General features: G+C 35.5%; 2 protein-coding genes across 3 annotated transcripts in view; one reads left to right on the top strand and one right to left on the bottom strand.

Moving 5' to 3' along the window:
- Positions 1–13,852, top strand: part of nt5m (5',3'-nucleotidase, mitochondrial) — a 339,382-nt gene that overhangs the window by 157,266 nt on the left and 168,264 nt on the right. The gene's annotated exons all lie outside the window — the stretch shown is intronic.
- Positions 4,591–12,906, bottom strand: LOC120485797 (uncharacterized). Of its 2 annotated transcripts, none has more exons than XM_039681575.2 (11): positions 8,731–12,906; positions 7,486–7,559; positions 7,165–7,276; positions 6,699–6,773; positions 6,433–6,513; positions 6,220–6,309; positions 5,967–6,047; positions 5,655–5,819; positions 5,283–5,372; positions 5,030–5,110; positions 4,591–4,809 (listed from the first exon to the last, which is right to left on the bottom strand). In XM_039681575.2, exons 1-11 carry the CDS (start codon positions 8,803–8,805, stop codon positions 4,768–4,770), a joined length of 966 nt encoding a protein of 321 aa, XP_039537509.2. In that variant the 5' UTR covers positions 8,806–12,906; the 3' UTR covers positions 4,591–4,767. The 2 variants fall into 2 exon arrangements, with proteins under 2 accessions (XP_039537509.2, XP_039537511.2); XM_039681577.2 differs by having other exon boundaries at positions 4,591–4,812; positions 8,731–12,905.

Here is a 13,852-nt window from a genome sequence, read left to right as displayed (position 1 = left end):
AAAGAAACGTGCAAGAGCTTTCTTATCTATTTCTGCATTTCTAATCGCTGACTTTAACACGCATGTGTGTGTGAGGAATAAAAACAAAGTGCACGTGACCAGAGGAAAGCAAACACTGGTTTGCTATAGAGACGGAGCTCATGATGAAACCTCCACCTCCTCCTCATCATCATCAACCTGAGCAAACAAACAAACCAGCGGCAGACAGAGTGACACGGCTCATGCACACACACGCACAGCACACACACCGTATCATTTCATGCAGCTTGTTTGCTCTTATGCATCAGCAAGAAATGGGTATAAAACATTTATTTTTATGCATAAACAGCATAAATGCACAAGAAATGTAATATTATTATTCATGAACACACAAAATTGTGCATGTCATGTCTACTTGTATGCACGTTTGCTTCAAATGCAGAAAATCTGCACTACATTTTAGAGTTTAAATAATGCAGGCAAGCGGAGCGATGAAATGTGTGCAATAAATGTGTGTGTGTTTGATGGACTGGTGTGTGTTAGATGTAGTGTCTTGAGCCAGTGTCTCATGTCCAAACTTGTGTTTACGAGGAGAAGACTCTCGTTTCAACACTAAAACTCTAATTTCATGAAACCCAACAAATGTAGCAGCGCTAAATTAGGCATCAAACACAACCTGACCACACACACACACACATGGTCAGGTGTGTATACTTCTTCTATTCATAAGTTTGGGGGTTAAGTTTTTTTATGCTTTTGAAACAAGTCTGTTGTTCTCACTAATGCTGCATTTATATACAGTAAAAACTGCAATATTGTGAAATATTATTACAATATAAAACAGCTGTGCTGTCATATAGCTGTGAATATACAGTAAAGTGTCATTTATTCCTGTGATCAAAGCATCGTTACTCCAGTCTTCAGTGTCACACAATCCTTCAGAAATCATGATGATTTGATAGAAAATGTGATAAAAACATTTTTACTTTGATTAATAGATAATTTGAAAAAGATTTTTTTGCAACATTATAAATCTCACCTTTGTGTATTAACTCACCCCATACTTAGCAATAGGATGTGTGTGTATACACCACACTATTATATATACTCTCTTTGTTATACTACATATACCATTATATTTACAATGTATATAATATAAGTTTTACTGTACAGCAGAAGACGAGTCTTTCATGGTTTCATCTGGTTCTGCTTACAGTATTTCTGGATCTGATTTAAATTAGAGGTAATAGTTATAAAACAGATTTATGAGCAACACTGCCCTCCTGTGCTTAACTGAATATGAGCGTCATCAATGATAGATAGATAGATAGATAGATAGATAGATAGATAGATAGATAGATAGATAGATAGATAGATAGATAGATAGATAGATAGATAGATAGATAGATAGATAGATAGATAGATGGATGGATGGATGGATGTTTGGAACAACATCAGGCTGAATAATAACAGAATAGCATCTAAAAATGTCAAATGATAAAATATTTCATTAAAATGTTTCCTATGGCAGTATTCTGGGCCGTCAAGAGGCAGTCCTTTAGGAGCCAATGTGGTAGTTACTGTATACAGCTCTCAAATTTAATCAAAAATATCTTCATTTGTGTTCCGAAGACGAACGAAGGTCTTACGGGGTTGGTACAGCATGGGGGTGAGTAATTAATGACTTAATTTTCATTTTTGGGTGAACTAATCCTTTAAGCTCATTTATATATAAAAATAAGACAATTTAACTTATTTTAGATCTTCAGCTTACATGTCTTAAAATAAATTAAACATGCAAATCACACACAATAAAGCATTTCACTTTATTATTTATTTTTTTACCAAAAACTTTTAAATTGCATCTTAAAATATATTAAAATAGAAAATAGTTGTTAAAATAATAATAATAATAATATAGTCACAATATTACAGTTTTTTCTTGGATCAAAGAAATGAAGGCTTGGTGGGCAAAAGATATATAGACCTAGTCCTATATATTTATTTTTTTCAAAAATCAATAAAAACAATTAAATGTAACAAATTAGTCCATTATTAAATGCCTATACATATAAAAATTAGTCTATTAATATCTATTAATTTAAAGAAGTTAGTTAATGACTTTTGTCCAGAGGTTTTAAACGAATCTCTTCAAAAACATTCTGGAAAACAGTAAAGATCTACAATCTTTATTTGAAGCTAAACTTTTGTTTAAAGGGTATTTACTTATTTTGATAATAATTTTGAAGGTTTAATTTACTGAATGTCGCTGTCATTTAGGAATAATATTGTGCTAGAATCAAGATTGCCATTATTTAATGATGAATCGTGCACACGGAGCTGTAGGCAATGTGTTTTTAATATTTATGTTGACGTTACCAAAAGTAGGCTAACCCGCGCCCAAAGCCCCCTTTCCCGCGATCCATGTATAGATATTAGAGAGAATATGGGAATTTGTAAATATGCAAAGTACATTTGTTTTATCCAAAACCAACTCGCTAATAAAGGCCTATAATCTAGGCTATCCGTGGGGGAGAAAGCGCCGTCCGAATTGGTCACCGAACGCGTCAAACACATCGCGTCTAGAAGACGCTTGAATCTTCCGCCATTAAACGCCACAAAAATGCATAAGCCAACATGGTCATTTATTTTGAAAAAACACAATATAGCCTACTCTTCAAATGCTCGCGTGCAAAACACTTATTTCATTCATTAACATGTAGACTACAAACGTTTACATTCGTAAGTTACACGTTTCTAATTGTTGATGCAAAATTTGTAGCAATTCTGAAATTCAGTTAAAAGTAAATTTCTTTACCAAAAATGCAATAAATGATCATGTGTAACGTTAGGCCTAAGTACAAAAAATAAGCTTACCTCTTCTCAACGTCTTCACATGTGTTAATGTGTTTCATAAAATGGCTTAGAATTTTTGTCTGGATATGATAGGCATCACGGGAAATGGCATATCACGTGGCTCATGGTAGCCTACTTAAAATGATATGCTAGATGTCCTTAATTTTTTCGCAATTACTGTAGTAGTTGACATGCCTTATGTTTTTTTCACTTTATTTAAAAAGTGCACCTAGTAACTTATATTTTTGTTACTTATAACATATAACTATATACGTTTGTAACATATAACTATATATGTTAAGTAAACGTTGAAAAGTTATGAATACTTAATTTTTTTATGTTTGATCCAATTACTTTTGTAAGTAATGGTTGTTCGGCCAACGAATCGTTTTTTAGAGTGTGTTTTACCACAACAATCTTGTATATAACTTACAATCTATCTAATGATGAACTCACTCTCAGGCCCATTTTGTCCTTACATTCTTGCTAAAATAACTATAATGCAATAATAATAATAATTCCGCCCCTCCCTCACTTCCGGTTCTGGCGCTGGGGTTCTGAAACTGGTGGTGCTGCGGGTCTGTAGCTGGATATATCTCGCTTTTGTTTGTATTTTATATTTTATTTGATAAGCCAGCAGTCGTCCGCGAGGGGCTGCTGGCAGGTAATTTGTTTGTTTATTTTGTTTAAGTAAAGTTTTATTTTTTAATATTATCCGGTCCCTGTCTCCTTCTTCCCTAAACTTTGTTACAGGGTGATCAGGCATTTGCAGTTGCTGCTCCAAGACTCTGGAACAAGCTACCCCCTGATATTCGCACAATTGCTGATGAAACTAAACTTCAAACCCACCTATTTAGGATAGCTTTTAATACACAGTAGTGTTGAGACAATTTCAAGTCAAGTCAAGTCACATTTATTTATATATAGCATTTCACAATACAGATGTTGGAAAGATGTTGTCCGACAGCACAGCCGCTCCGAATCTGCTGGGGTGGAGTCCATCTGCGTGGTACAGCCTGGGTCTCGCCATTGAATACCTACCTACCTACCCACCAACCCACCCACCTACCCACCTACCCACCCACCCACCTACCCACCTACCCACCTACCAACCCACCCACCAACCCACCCATCCACCCACCTACCCATCTACCTACCTACCTACCTACCTACCCACCTACCTAACCACCCACCAACCCACCTACCTACCTAACCACCCACCCACCCACCCACCTACCTACCTACCTAACCACCCACCCACCTACCTACCTACCCGAACCCACCCACCCACCCACCTACCTACCTACTTACCTACCTACCCACCTAACCACCCACCCACCTACCTAACCACCCAAGCACCCACCCACCTACCTACCTACCCACCTACCTAGCCACCCACGTGCCTACCCACCCACCCACCTACCCGAACCCACCTACCCACCTACCTAACCACCCACCTACCTACCTACCTACCTACCCACCTACCCACCCACCTACCTACCCACCTACCTAACCACCCACCCACCTCCCTAACCACCCACCAACCTACCCAATACCCACCCACCAACCCAGCCTCCTACCTACCTAACCACCCACCCACCTACCCGAACCCACCTAACCACCCACCTACCTACCCACCTACCCGGTAGGGTAGGTAGGTGGGTGGGTTGGTGGGTAGGTGGGTGAGTGGGTGGGTGGGTAGGTGGGTGGGTAGGTAGGTAGGTAGGAGGCTGGGTAGGTGGGTGGGTAGGTAGGTAGGTAGGTAGGTATTCAATGGCCTGAGGAGAAGTGGCCCCCGACAGATCCTGGGTTTAATACAAAGACAGTAACGTTAAATACAAATACTGTTTGACAAAAAAATGGAAAACTGCATAGTGTGTTCAGTAGACTATTTAGATCCTGGGTTTTGCCAATAAATGTGACTTGACATCTTCAGAGTTTTTCTGTGCCTGTTCGATGTTCGGCGCTTCCTTCCTACTGAACAGGTAATAATAATGTCAGACAGACAGTAACGTTAAATACAAATACTGTTTGACAAAAAAATGAACAGAAACTGCTCTTTGTAAATAATTGGCATCTGTTTAAATAATTGGCACCTACCAATTATTGCCAATTATTACTAGTAATATAGTACTGTTATAGAGCTATATATATATATATATAGCTAATATAACTATATGAATTAATCAAATACCTGGACTTTCGTCCGAATGCCTCTAATATGCGGCAGTGTTTCGGGGCCCTTGGTATCGACCGCAGGTTTGGCCTTCATCAGCTGAGAAAGAGAGAGAGAGACAGAACAATAAGCATCAGCTGAAATCAAATTAAACAAACTTATTTATATCAGCTATGGTAACTAACATTTCTAACATGTTTACTTTTGAATATTATATTTTATTCACGGCCTACTACGAACAAACTGTTTTTCAAAATGTTTTCCCTCATACCATTTGTCGATGCATATTTTTTTGGTGCCGCTCTTCCCAATCCTTCATCGGTATGAGAGCTGACGGCTTCAGCTTTGTGGAGGTCGAAACCTGCAGAAATTAAACATGAAGAAATAAACAGATAAATAGATATTCAATGTTTTTTTGTGTTGTAAACGCCTCTTTAAAAATAAATCTCGCTCAAGTCCTGAGGAGCTAAACCATTTAGGGCTTTGAAATAACAATTTCGAACCCACTTGACATGCCGTTTTTCACAGGCATTAACAAGAGCGGCGTGAGCATCCAAAATGTGTGCTATTGTGTTTCACAGAAGGGTTGGAAACATGATGAAGGCGAGAAAATGAAGAAGAAAAGTGTGAATTACGATCATACCTGTTTGTTGGTCTCTCCTCGGGGAAACCGTGCGCAGTGGTCTCTCCGTCGCTGGACCTGTTCCCACTCAGCTTCCCAGCGTTCCCTCCTGAAATCTGACTCCAGCATCCGGATTCTCTGTTCGTTCTGCTGGTTTTCGAGAGAGATCTTCCGTTCTTTCTGCAACTGAAGACAAACACTGTTATTATCATGCATTTCATCTACTCCACGTTACTTCAAACACATCACTGTAATCGGCAACAGTACTGTTACAGAGCTATACATATATATATAATTATACAGCTAATATAACTATATGAATTAATCAAATACCTGGACTTTCGTCCAATTGCCTCTAATATGCGGCAGTGATTCGGGGCCCTTGGTATCGACCGCAGGTTTGGCCTTCATCAGCTGAGAAAGAGAGAGAGAGACAGAACAATAAGCATCAGCTGAAATCAAATTAAACAAACTTATTTATATCAGCTATGGTAACTAACATTTCTAACATGTTTACTTCTGAATATTATATTTTATTCACGGCCTACTACGAACAAACTGTTTTTCAAAATGTTTTCCCTCATACCATTTGTCGATGCATGTTTTTTTGGTGCCGCTCTTCCCAATCCTTCATCGGTATGAGAGCTGACGGCTTCAGCTTCGTGGAGGTCGAATCCTGCAGAAATGAAAAATGAAGAAATAAACAGATAAATAGATATTCAATTGTACTGTTATAGAGCTATATATATATATATATATAATTATACAGCTAATATAACTATATGAATTAATCAAATACCTGGACTTTCGTCCGAATGCCTCTAATAAGCGGCAGTGTTTCGGGGCCCTTGGTATCGACCGCAGGTTTGGCCTTCATCAGCTGAGAAAGAGAGAGAGAGACAGAACAATAAGCATCAGCTGAAATCAAATTAAACAAACTTATTTATATCAGCTATGGTAACTAACATTTCTAACATGTTTACTTTTGAATATTATATTTTATTCACGGCCATCATTCATAGTAGCCTATTCACAAACTGTTTTTCAAAATGTTTTCCCTCATACCATTTGTCGATGCATATTTTTTTGTTGCCGCTCTTCCCAATCCCTCATCGGTAAGAGAGCTGACGGCTTCAAATCCTGCAGAAATTAAACATGAAGAAATAAACAGATAAATAGATATATGGTACCTGTTTAATAAATAAATGATTTACAACTGCTAATCAACTATCCCTTTAAAATGGTGTACTATGTCAATCAAGTGTAACGTCATAAACACTTAGAATTTCCCATAAATGCTGTTTTTTTATTTAAGTAATCCCTTAATAAGCGATAAGTGTTGCATAAAACCCCTTAATGTCTGTCAGGTTTGTGTTTTCACCGCCATTCTACATTTTTTCTTGTTCGAGAAGCTGTTGTGTTGACAAATCTGGCCCCCCCTTGAAATCGGGTTGATTTTTATCTCGATAACTTAAGCCTTAAATGCTTTTTTTGTTGTTTCTTTAAAAATAAAGCTCGGTCAAGTACTTACCATTTTACAGTCCCTCCTGGGATCTGACTCCTGCGTCATGATTGGCTGGTTGATCCACTGCTTTCCCTGAGTCAGCTGTAGGAGCTCCTCCTTCTTTCTCTGTGTGTTTACACTGTAAAACCAGATATATCATAACATAACATAAATAACATTTTTATTACTTGTCAAATTAAATAGAATATTTTTTTAATGTTTTATTTTATTTTATCTTGTTTAGATGTTTTATATATACACGAGACGCAGCTCAAATAAACACCTCGCTGAGTTACTATGTTAACCAGCTACACACTGACGTCTGAGCACACACACACACACACACACCTGAGCTGTGGGCGATGGTTCCTGTTGTCCACCAGTCCTTTAGTGATCGCAGGAAGTTTGATGGCCATTCTCAACTGAAACAGAGACAGAACAACATCAATCAACATATAACTCATATAACTCAAACTGAGCGGCCCAAATCTATCTAAAAATTACAGGAACGTCTGTGTGTGTGTGTGTGTGTGTGTGTGATGGATTTCAGACTTGACTGGTGTCTTGCTACGGGTGCAGTGACGAGTTTTACGTTGTTTGGATTAGCTATAAATGCAAAATACACTACCGGTCAAAAGTTTTAGATCAGTAAGATTTTTTATGTTTTTAAATGAAGTCTCTTCTGCTCACCAAGGCTGCTTTATTTGATGAAAAAATGACAAAACAGTAATATTGTGAAACACTATGACAATTTAAAATGACTGTTTTCTATTTTAATGTATTTTAAAATGTAATTTGAAAGCTGAATTTTCAACATCATTAGTGTTGCTGATTACGCATCAGTTTTTCAGTGTCACATGATCCTTCAGAAATCATTCTAATATGCTGATTGTATGCTCAAAAAACCTAAATTATTATTTTCAATGTTGAAAACACTCGTGTACCATTTCCCCCCCCAAAAAAATAAATTCTAACTAACCCCAAACTTTTGAATAGTAGTGATTCATGTTACAAAAGCTTTCCATTTCAGATCAATTCTGTTATTTTGAACTTTCTATTCATCAAAGAATCCTGAAATAAAAATGTAAAAAACTGTTTTCAACATGGATAATAATCATGTTTCTTGAGCATCATATTATAATCATTTCTGTAGGATCATGTCACACTAAAGACTGGAGTAATGATGCTGTAAATTCAGATTTGATCACATGAATAAATTACACTTCACTATACATTCACATAGACCGCTGTTTTAAATTGTAATAATATTTCACAATATTACTGTTTTTTGGGGTATTTTTTATCAAATAATTGCTGCCTTGGTGAGCAGAAGATACTTCTTTTAAAAACATTAAAAAATCTTACCGATATAAAACTTTTGACCGGTAGTGTATATCAGTAAATATCTACATAAGAAGCACTTAGATCGTTTGTGGTTCAAAAATAATCCTTCTGACATAAACACATAAAAACCAACAATTACTAAAACACACAAAAACTGATTTTGTTCGGGCACTTTGCACTAACTTAGTTAAATTTCACGCTATATCAAACAATGTTACTAAAAAAAGCAATTATAACCACTTAAGTTACCTTGTCGTCGTCGGACACGGTCCAGCTATTCTGATTAACACAGTTCACGGCAAGTTTCACAGAACGGTCGGTCATCTGCTTCTTCTTTCCTTGATGTTTGGAGGTATAAAAGTATAAAACCGTGCAAGTTTCACAAATTCAATGTTCTTCCAAAGACGTTCGAAACCAAGCGGAGAGACAGTGAAGTGCAGCGGAGGCTACTATGATGTCACAGGGCAGGGCAGCGAGAGGACGCTTTGGCAGACGGCCAACGCCCACACACATCGTTTGAATGAAAATAATCTTATTTAAAGTGAAGTTTGATATCTGTCTTGCAGTTTTTTTTGGGTTTTTTTATTTTTTATTTCTGTCTTGCAGTTAACCTCATATGAAAAACTGTCACACGTGACCTCCCCATAGACGCCATCTTTGAGGGCATTACTTTTTTTTTATTTTTTTTATTGAGTTTTCAAAATCTTTGAGGGCATAACCAGTGATGTAGTGGTGCCTGGAGAAGTGGGCATACTCTTAATTTATCCCCCCAATATTTTTTTAAGCGTCACAGCAAAGGATGAACGCTCTGCGTTATAAACAGTGACATGAAAGACTAGCATTAGTACTATTCAATATGCAAGACTATAGAATAGAGTATAATAAATACAATAGAACACATAGAATCAGTATTCTTGCATATCAGGGCCGCACAATACCCAGGTCCCATAAATGATATTGTTAGGGGGGTTCAGGGAAATGCCCCCCTCGAGAAAATTTAGATTTTTCCTGATCTCGAAATGAGCATTTTAAGGTGTTTTGATGGTCAAAAAAATTGACAACAGTAGCTTTAAAAGCATGAAGTAGCCTATTTGATCAGATTCTTAAACATGAGAATCAGTTCCAGTTTCAGCTACTTTTCTTTCCTAAATTATTTATGTTTGGTAATTTAAGTAATGGCTCACTCAAAAAGACAGTCTTGTCGCCACCCTCTGGCTTAATGATGCAAGTGGCGCAGTATTATGTAAAGATGAGAAGCATCGATAATGCATTTGAATAATTAATACATTTTGTTAATTTTGAATAGAAAACTTTATAGTTTAGGGCTACTATAGACTACTTACCATTATAAATAGCCTACATAAAAAGAAATGTGCTGTTTGCTATCCAAATTTCGTACGTTTTGTAAATGACTTGTTCAAATGCTGTTCAATATAGCGTCATCTGCTTGTTTATCATATTTAACCTGCTGAAAGTGATTATGGCATTTCAATAAATAAGAGTAGTCCAATTGCTTGGAATAATTACTTTTGATTGTATTGTTCTCTTCTTTGTAATTGGCTTTGGATTAATTAATTAATGTATAATTAATATCTCTCTCTCTCTGTGAAATCTGTAAACAGTCAAAGCTTAATTTAGAAACAAGGAATAATGGAACTTCGGTTTCCATGTTAATTTGGTAACGCAATATGATATTGTGTCCACGAGGTGTCGCTGTTAGATCATATTAATGAAACTTCAATGCAGAATTCAACTTTATTGTAGGGAATACAATACACTTTACATAAAAACCTTGAAAAAAAACAACAACAACGTGGAGGTCAATAGAAAAAAGTTCTGTATATCATTCCTTGTCATTTCTGTGATATCATGTAATTCCATCATGGGGGGAAATAAACTGAGTTTATCTTAGGCTATATACATTAGTTGATTTGTGATTAATATTCTCTAAGCTGTTAAAAATGGCACATCAGTACAAATTTTCTGAACAACAAAATATTACTTTCAGGTTAAATACTGCTCTTCCATTAGTTCCAGATATGATATAAAAAATAAGAACAACAACATAAAAACAACGAGAACAAAAGTGCAAAAGGCATAGTACTCTCCAGGTCAAAACTCTTCACATGAAAATATTTCTACAGCACGATATACAGTAGTAAACGATCTACAGTACGCTAACATCAAATTGTTAAATTCTGGCACATCCTGAACATCACTAAAAGCAACTAATTTCTAGTTTAAGCTTATATATTTAGCGAACAGGACAAAAATGTAAGGCATTCAACAAAACATCAATCATGTACTGCATTATGCAAACTAAGCGCCATATGATATTTTTCATATGTACATTACATACATTCATTTTTCCCATTAGTTTATATTTTATTAACGGACATTGACAAATAAAAATGACGAGCGAATATGGTTGTACTTTATTTTACCTGTTGTGCAATGTGCATACTTATAACAGTAATTATAATAACTGGGTAATAAGTTCACTGTAAGTACAGGTAAACTACAGGTGTTTAGGTTATAGGTTCAAGGTTAGTAGTTATTACCCAGTTATTGTAATTACTGTAATAAGTATGCACAACAGGACTGTAAAATAAAGTGCAACCGAGAATATGATTACACTGTAAAAATGAATACGCTTCCTAATCAATAAAATTGTGGCAACAGATTACAAGCAATATTATTAATTAAATTTAACAAATTAGAATTGAGTAATAATTAAACAAATTAATTCCTTAAAAGTTAACCATTTAAAATGAGTAAAGTTTACACCCAAAAATATCTGACGTCAAAGATTAATTAAGAACTCTTTATTTTATATTGCCATCATTGAAGACACGTGATGTTAACGAGCAGAATCACTGAAGGAGAAAACCGTCATTTTAAACAAACACTGATCACCATAATGGTGACTTAATGTACTTTTTTGTTTGTTTGTTGTTGTTGTAAGTTTTAGTCATTTTAAATGGTTAACTAATTTGATTAATTATTACTCAATTCTAATTTGTTAAATTTAATTAGTAATATTGCTTGTAATCTGTTGCCACAATTTTTTTGATTAGAAAAAGCGTATTCGTTTTTACAGTGTATGTGTGTGTGTGTGTTTCTGAAAGTGTAAAGAGCCTAATATATATGGATGAGTAATTCTTTTGACTAACTTAATCAAACTTTCCATCCATGTTAAAACATTTTATTAGGTCACATGATCATTATGGAAGCTTGTTTCCGCTACAGAATTAAAAAAAAAAACGATTCTGTTTTCTCCCTATTCCGAGTTCACATCTCGCAATTCTGACTTTATAACACGCAAATATGAATATGAAGTCAGAATTGTATGATATAGAGTCACAATTTCATGTTATAAGGTCAGAATTGGGAGATATAAACACAAATGCGTGTTATAAAGTCAGAATTGCAAGATATTTTAAAAAAAGGCATCATTGTGAGATAAAAAGTCGCAATTACCTTTTTTATTTTTTATTCTGTGGTGAAAACAAGCTTCCATAATGAACAGATCATGTGACATTATAAAATATTTTAACATGGATGAAAAATTTGATTAAGTTAGTCTTTTTTCCGCTCAGAATTGGACTTAAACTTGCAGATGTGAGTTTATACCTCACAGTTCAGAGAAAAGATGTCAGAATTGCGAGATATACGTATACAATTGTGTGTTATAGTCGTTGGCAAGTAATAACTTTAAAAAAATCAGAATTGTGTTTATATCTCGCAAATTCTGATTTTATAAAACACAATTCTGACTTTATATCTCACAATTCTGACTTCATATCTCATAATTCCTATAAATAAAGTCAGAATTGTGAGAGGTAAACTTGTGAGATAAAAAGTTGCAATTATCTTAAAATGTTTTATTCTGTGGCAGAGACAAGCTTCTTTATCTCACGATTCGGACTATTTTCTCACAATAGCGAGTTTATATCTCGCAATTCTGACTTTATAACACGCAATTGGGAGATATGAAGTCAGAATTGCACGATATAGAGTCGCAATTTCATCTTATAAGGTCAGAATTGTGAGATATGAACTCTAAATGCGTGTTATAAAGTCAGAATTGTAAGATATTTAAAATAAAAGGAATAACTGTGGGATAAAAAGTCGCAACTACCTTTTTTAATTTTTTATTCTGTGGCGGAAACAAGCGTCCATAATATAAAGAGAAAAGTTCCACATGTTCATGACCTCGATGAGCTTTAGAGGAATGTGAGATGGTTTGGTCACTAAAAAGAGAAAGTCTGGCCAAAAACTGCTTTAAAAACAGAAAGATGTGCATAATTTCCCTAATATAATTTTACCACTTTTCCACACATCATTAAAGGAGTAGTTCACTTTTGAAAAAAACTTTTGCTGATGATTGACTCGCCCCCATGTCATCCAAGATTTCCGTGTCTTTCTTTCTTCAGTCGAAAAGAAATTAAGGTTTTTGATGAAAACATTCCAGGATTTTCTCCATATAATGGACTTCAATGGGGTCCAAACGGTTCAAGGTCCAAATGAGAGTTTCAGTGCAGCTTCAAAGGGCTTTAAATGACTCCAGACGATGAATAAGGGTCTTATCAAGCGAAACGATCGGCCATTTAATAAATAAATAAATAACAAAGTTTACGTTTTATAAGCATGAATGCTTGCCTTGCTCTGTTCTGTGTGTTGGAGCTATTTTGAGTTTAGTTTAATCTAAATTGTTGTGCTATTGGAGCACTGGAATGTTTGTTAGATTTAGGATCCTTTATTTTGTAGGGACTTTTATTTTGACAGTTGGTGAGAAAGTTTGAATAAAAAGATGGCCGCCTCTCACTTTTTAAAACACAAGAAAAGAACAAGGAAGCTTTTGGAACGTACAAGCATACAGTTCTTTACTTTGCTATCGAAACGCTATTGAATCAATTGAACCCTACTTGGACATTAGTTTTGACATTTAAGTTGTGCCTTTTAACACCCTTTCTTTAATCAACTACCAATTGTTTGTTGGATGTTTACTCTCCTGTTTGAACTCGTTCATTAAAATGAACAAACCTTTTTTCGAGTCAATTCGTTCATTTCGTTCGTTGAATGAACCAAATGACTCGAAAAAAGATTTGCTCATTTTGATGAACGAGTTCGAACAGAGTCACGAGCATTTGTGCTTATAAAACTTAAACTTTGTTATTTATTTTTTAAATGAGCGATCGTTTCGCTTGATAAGATCCTTATTCATCGTCTGGAGTCGTTTAAAGCCCTTTGAAGCTGCACTGAAACTCTCATTTGGACCTTGAACCGTTTGGACCCCATTGAAGTCCATTATATGGAGAAAACCCTGGAATGTTTTCATCAAAAACCTTAATTTCTTTTCGACTGAAGA

This window comes from Pimephales promelas, chromosome 17, assembly GCF_988280905.1.
Source record: "Pimephales promelas chromosome 17, fPimPro1.hap1.1, whole genome shotgun sequence".
Lineage (NCBI taxonomy): Eukaryota > Metazoa > Chordata > Actinopteri > Cypriniformes > Leuciscidae > Pimephales > Pimephales promelas.
Note: the sequence above shows the minus strand (reverse complement) of the source record. Positions and strands in the feature narration are given on the sequence as shown.

Excerpts from the sequence above, each read along its gene's own strand:
- LOC120485797 (XM_039681575.2), bottom strand. The coding sequence starts at position 8,805 with ATGACCGACCGTTCTGTGAAACTTGCCGTGAACTGTGTTAATCAGAAT. Across the intron at positions 7,277-7,485 it reads AACCATCGCCCACAGCTCAG|TGTAAACACACAGAGAAAGA; the intron begins GTGTGTGTGTGT and ends CTGGTTTTACAG. Across the intron at positions 4,810-5,029 it reads GCATTCGGACGAAAGTCCAG|GAAGGAAGCGCCGAACATCG; the intron begins GTATTTGATTAA and ends CCTGTTCAGTAG.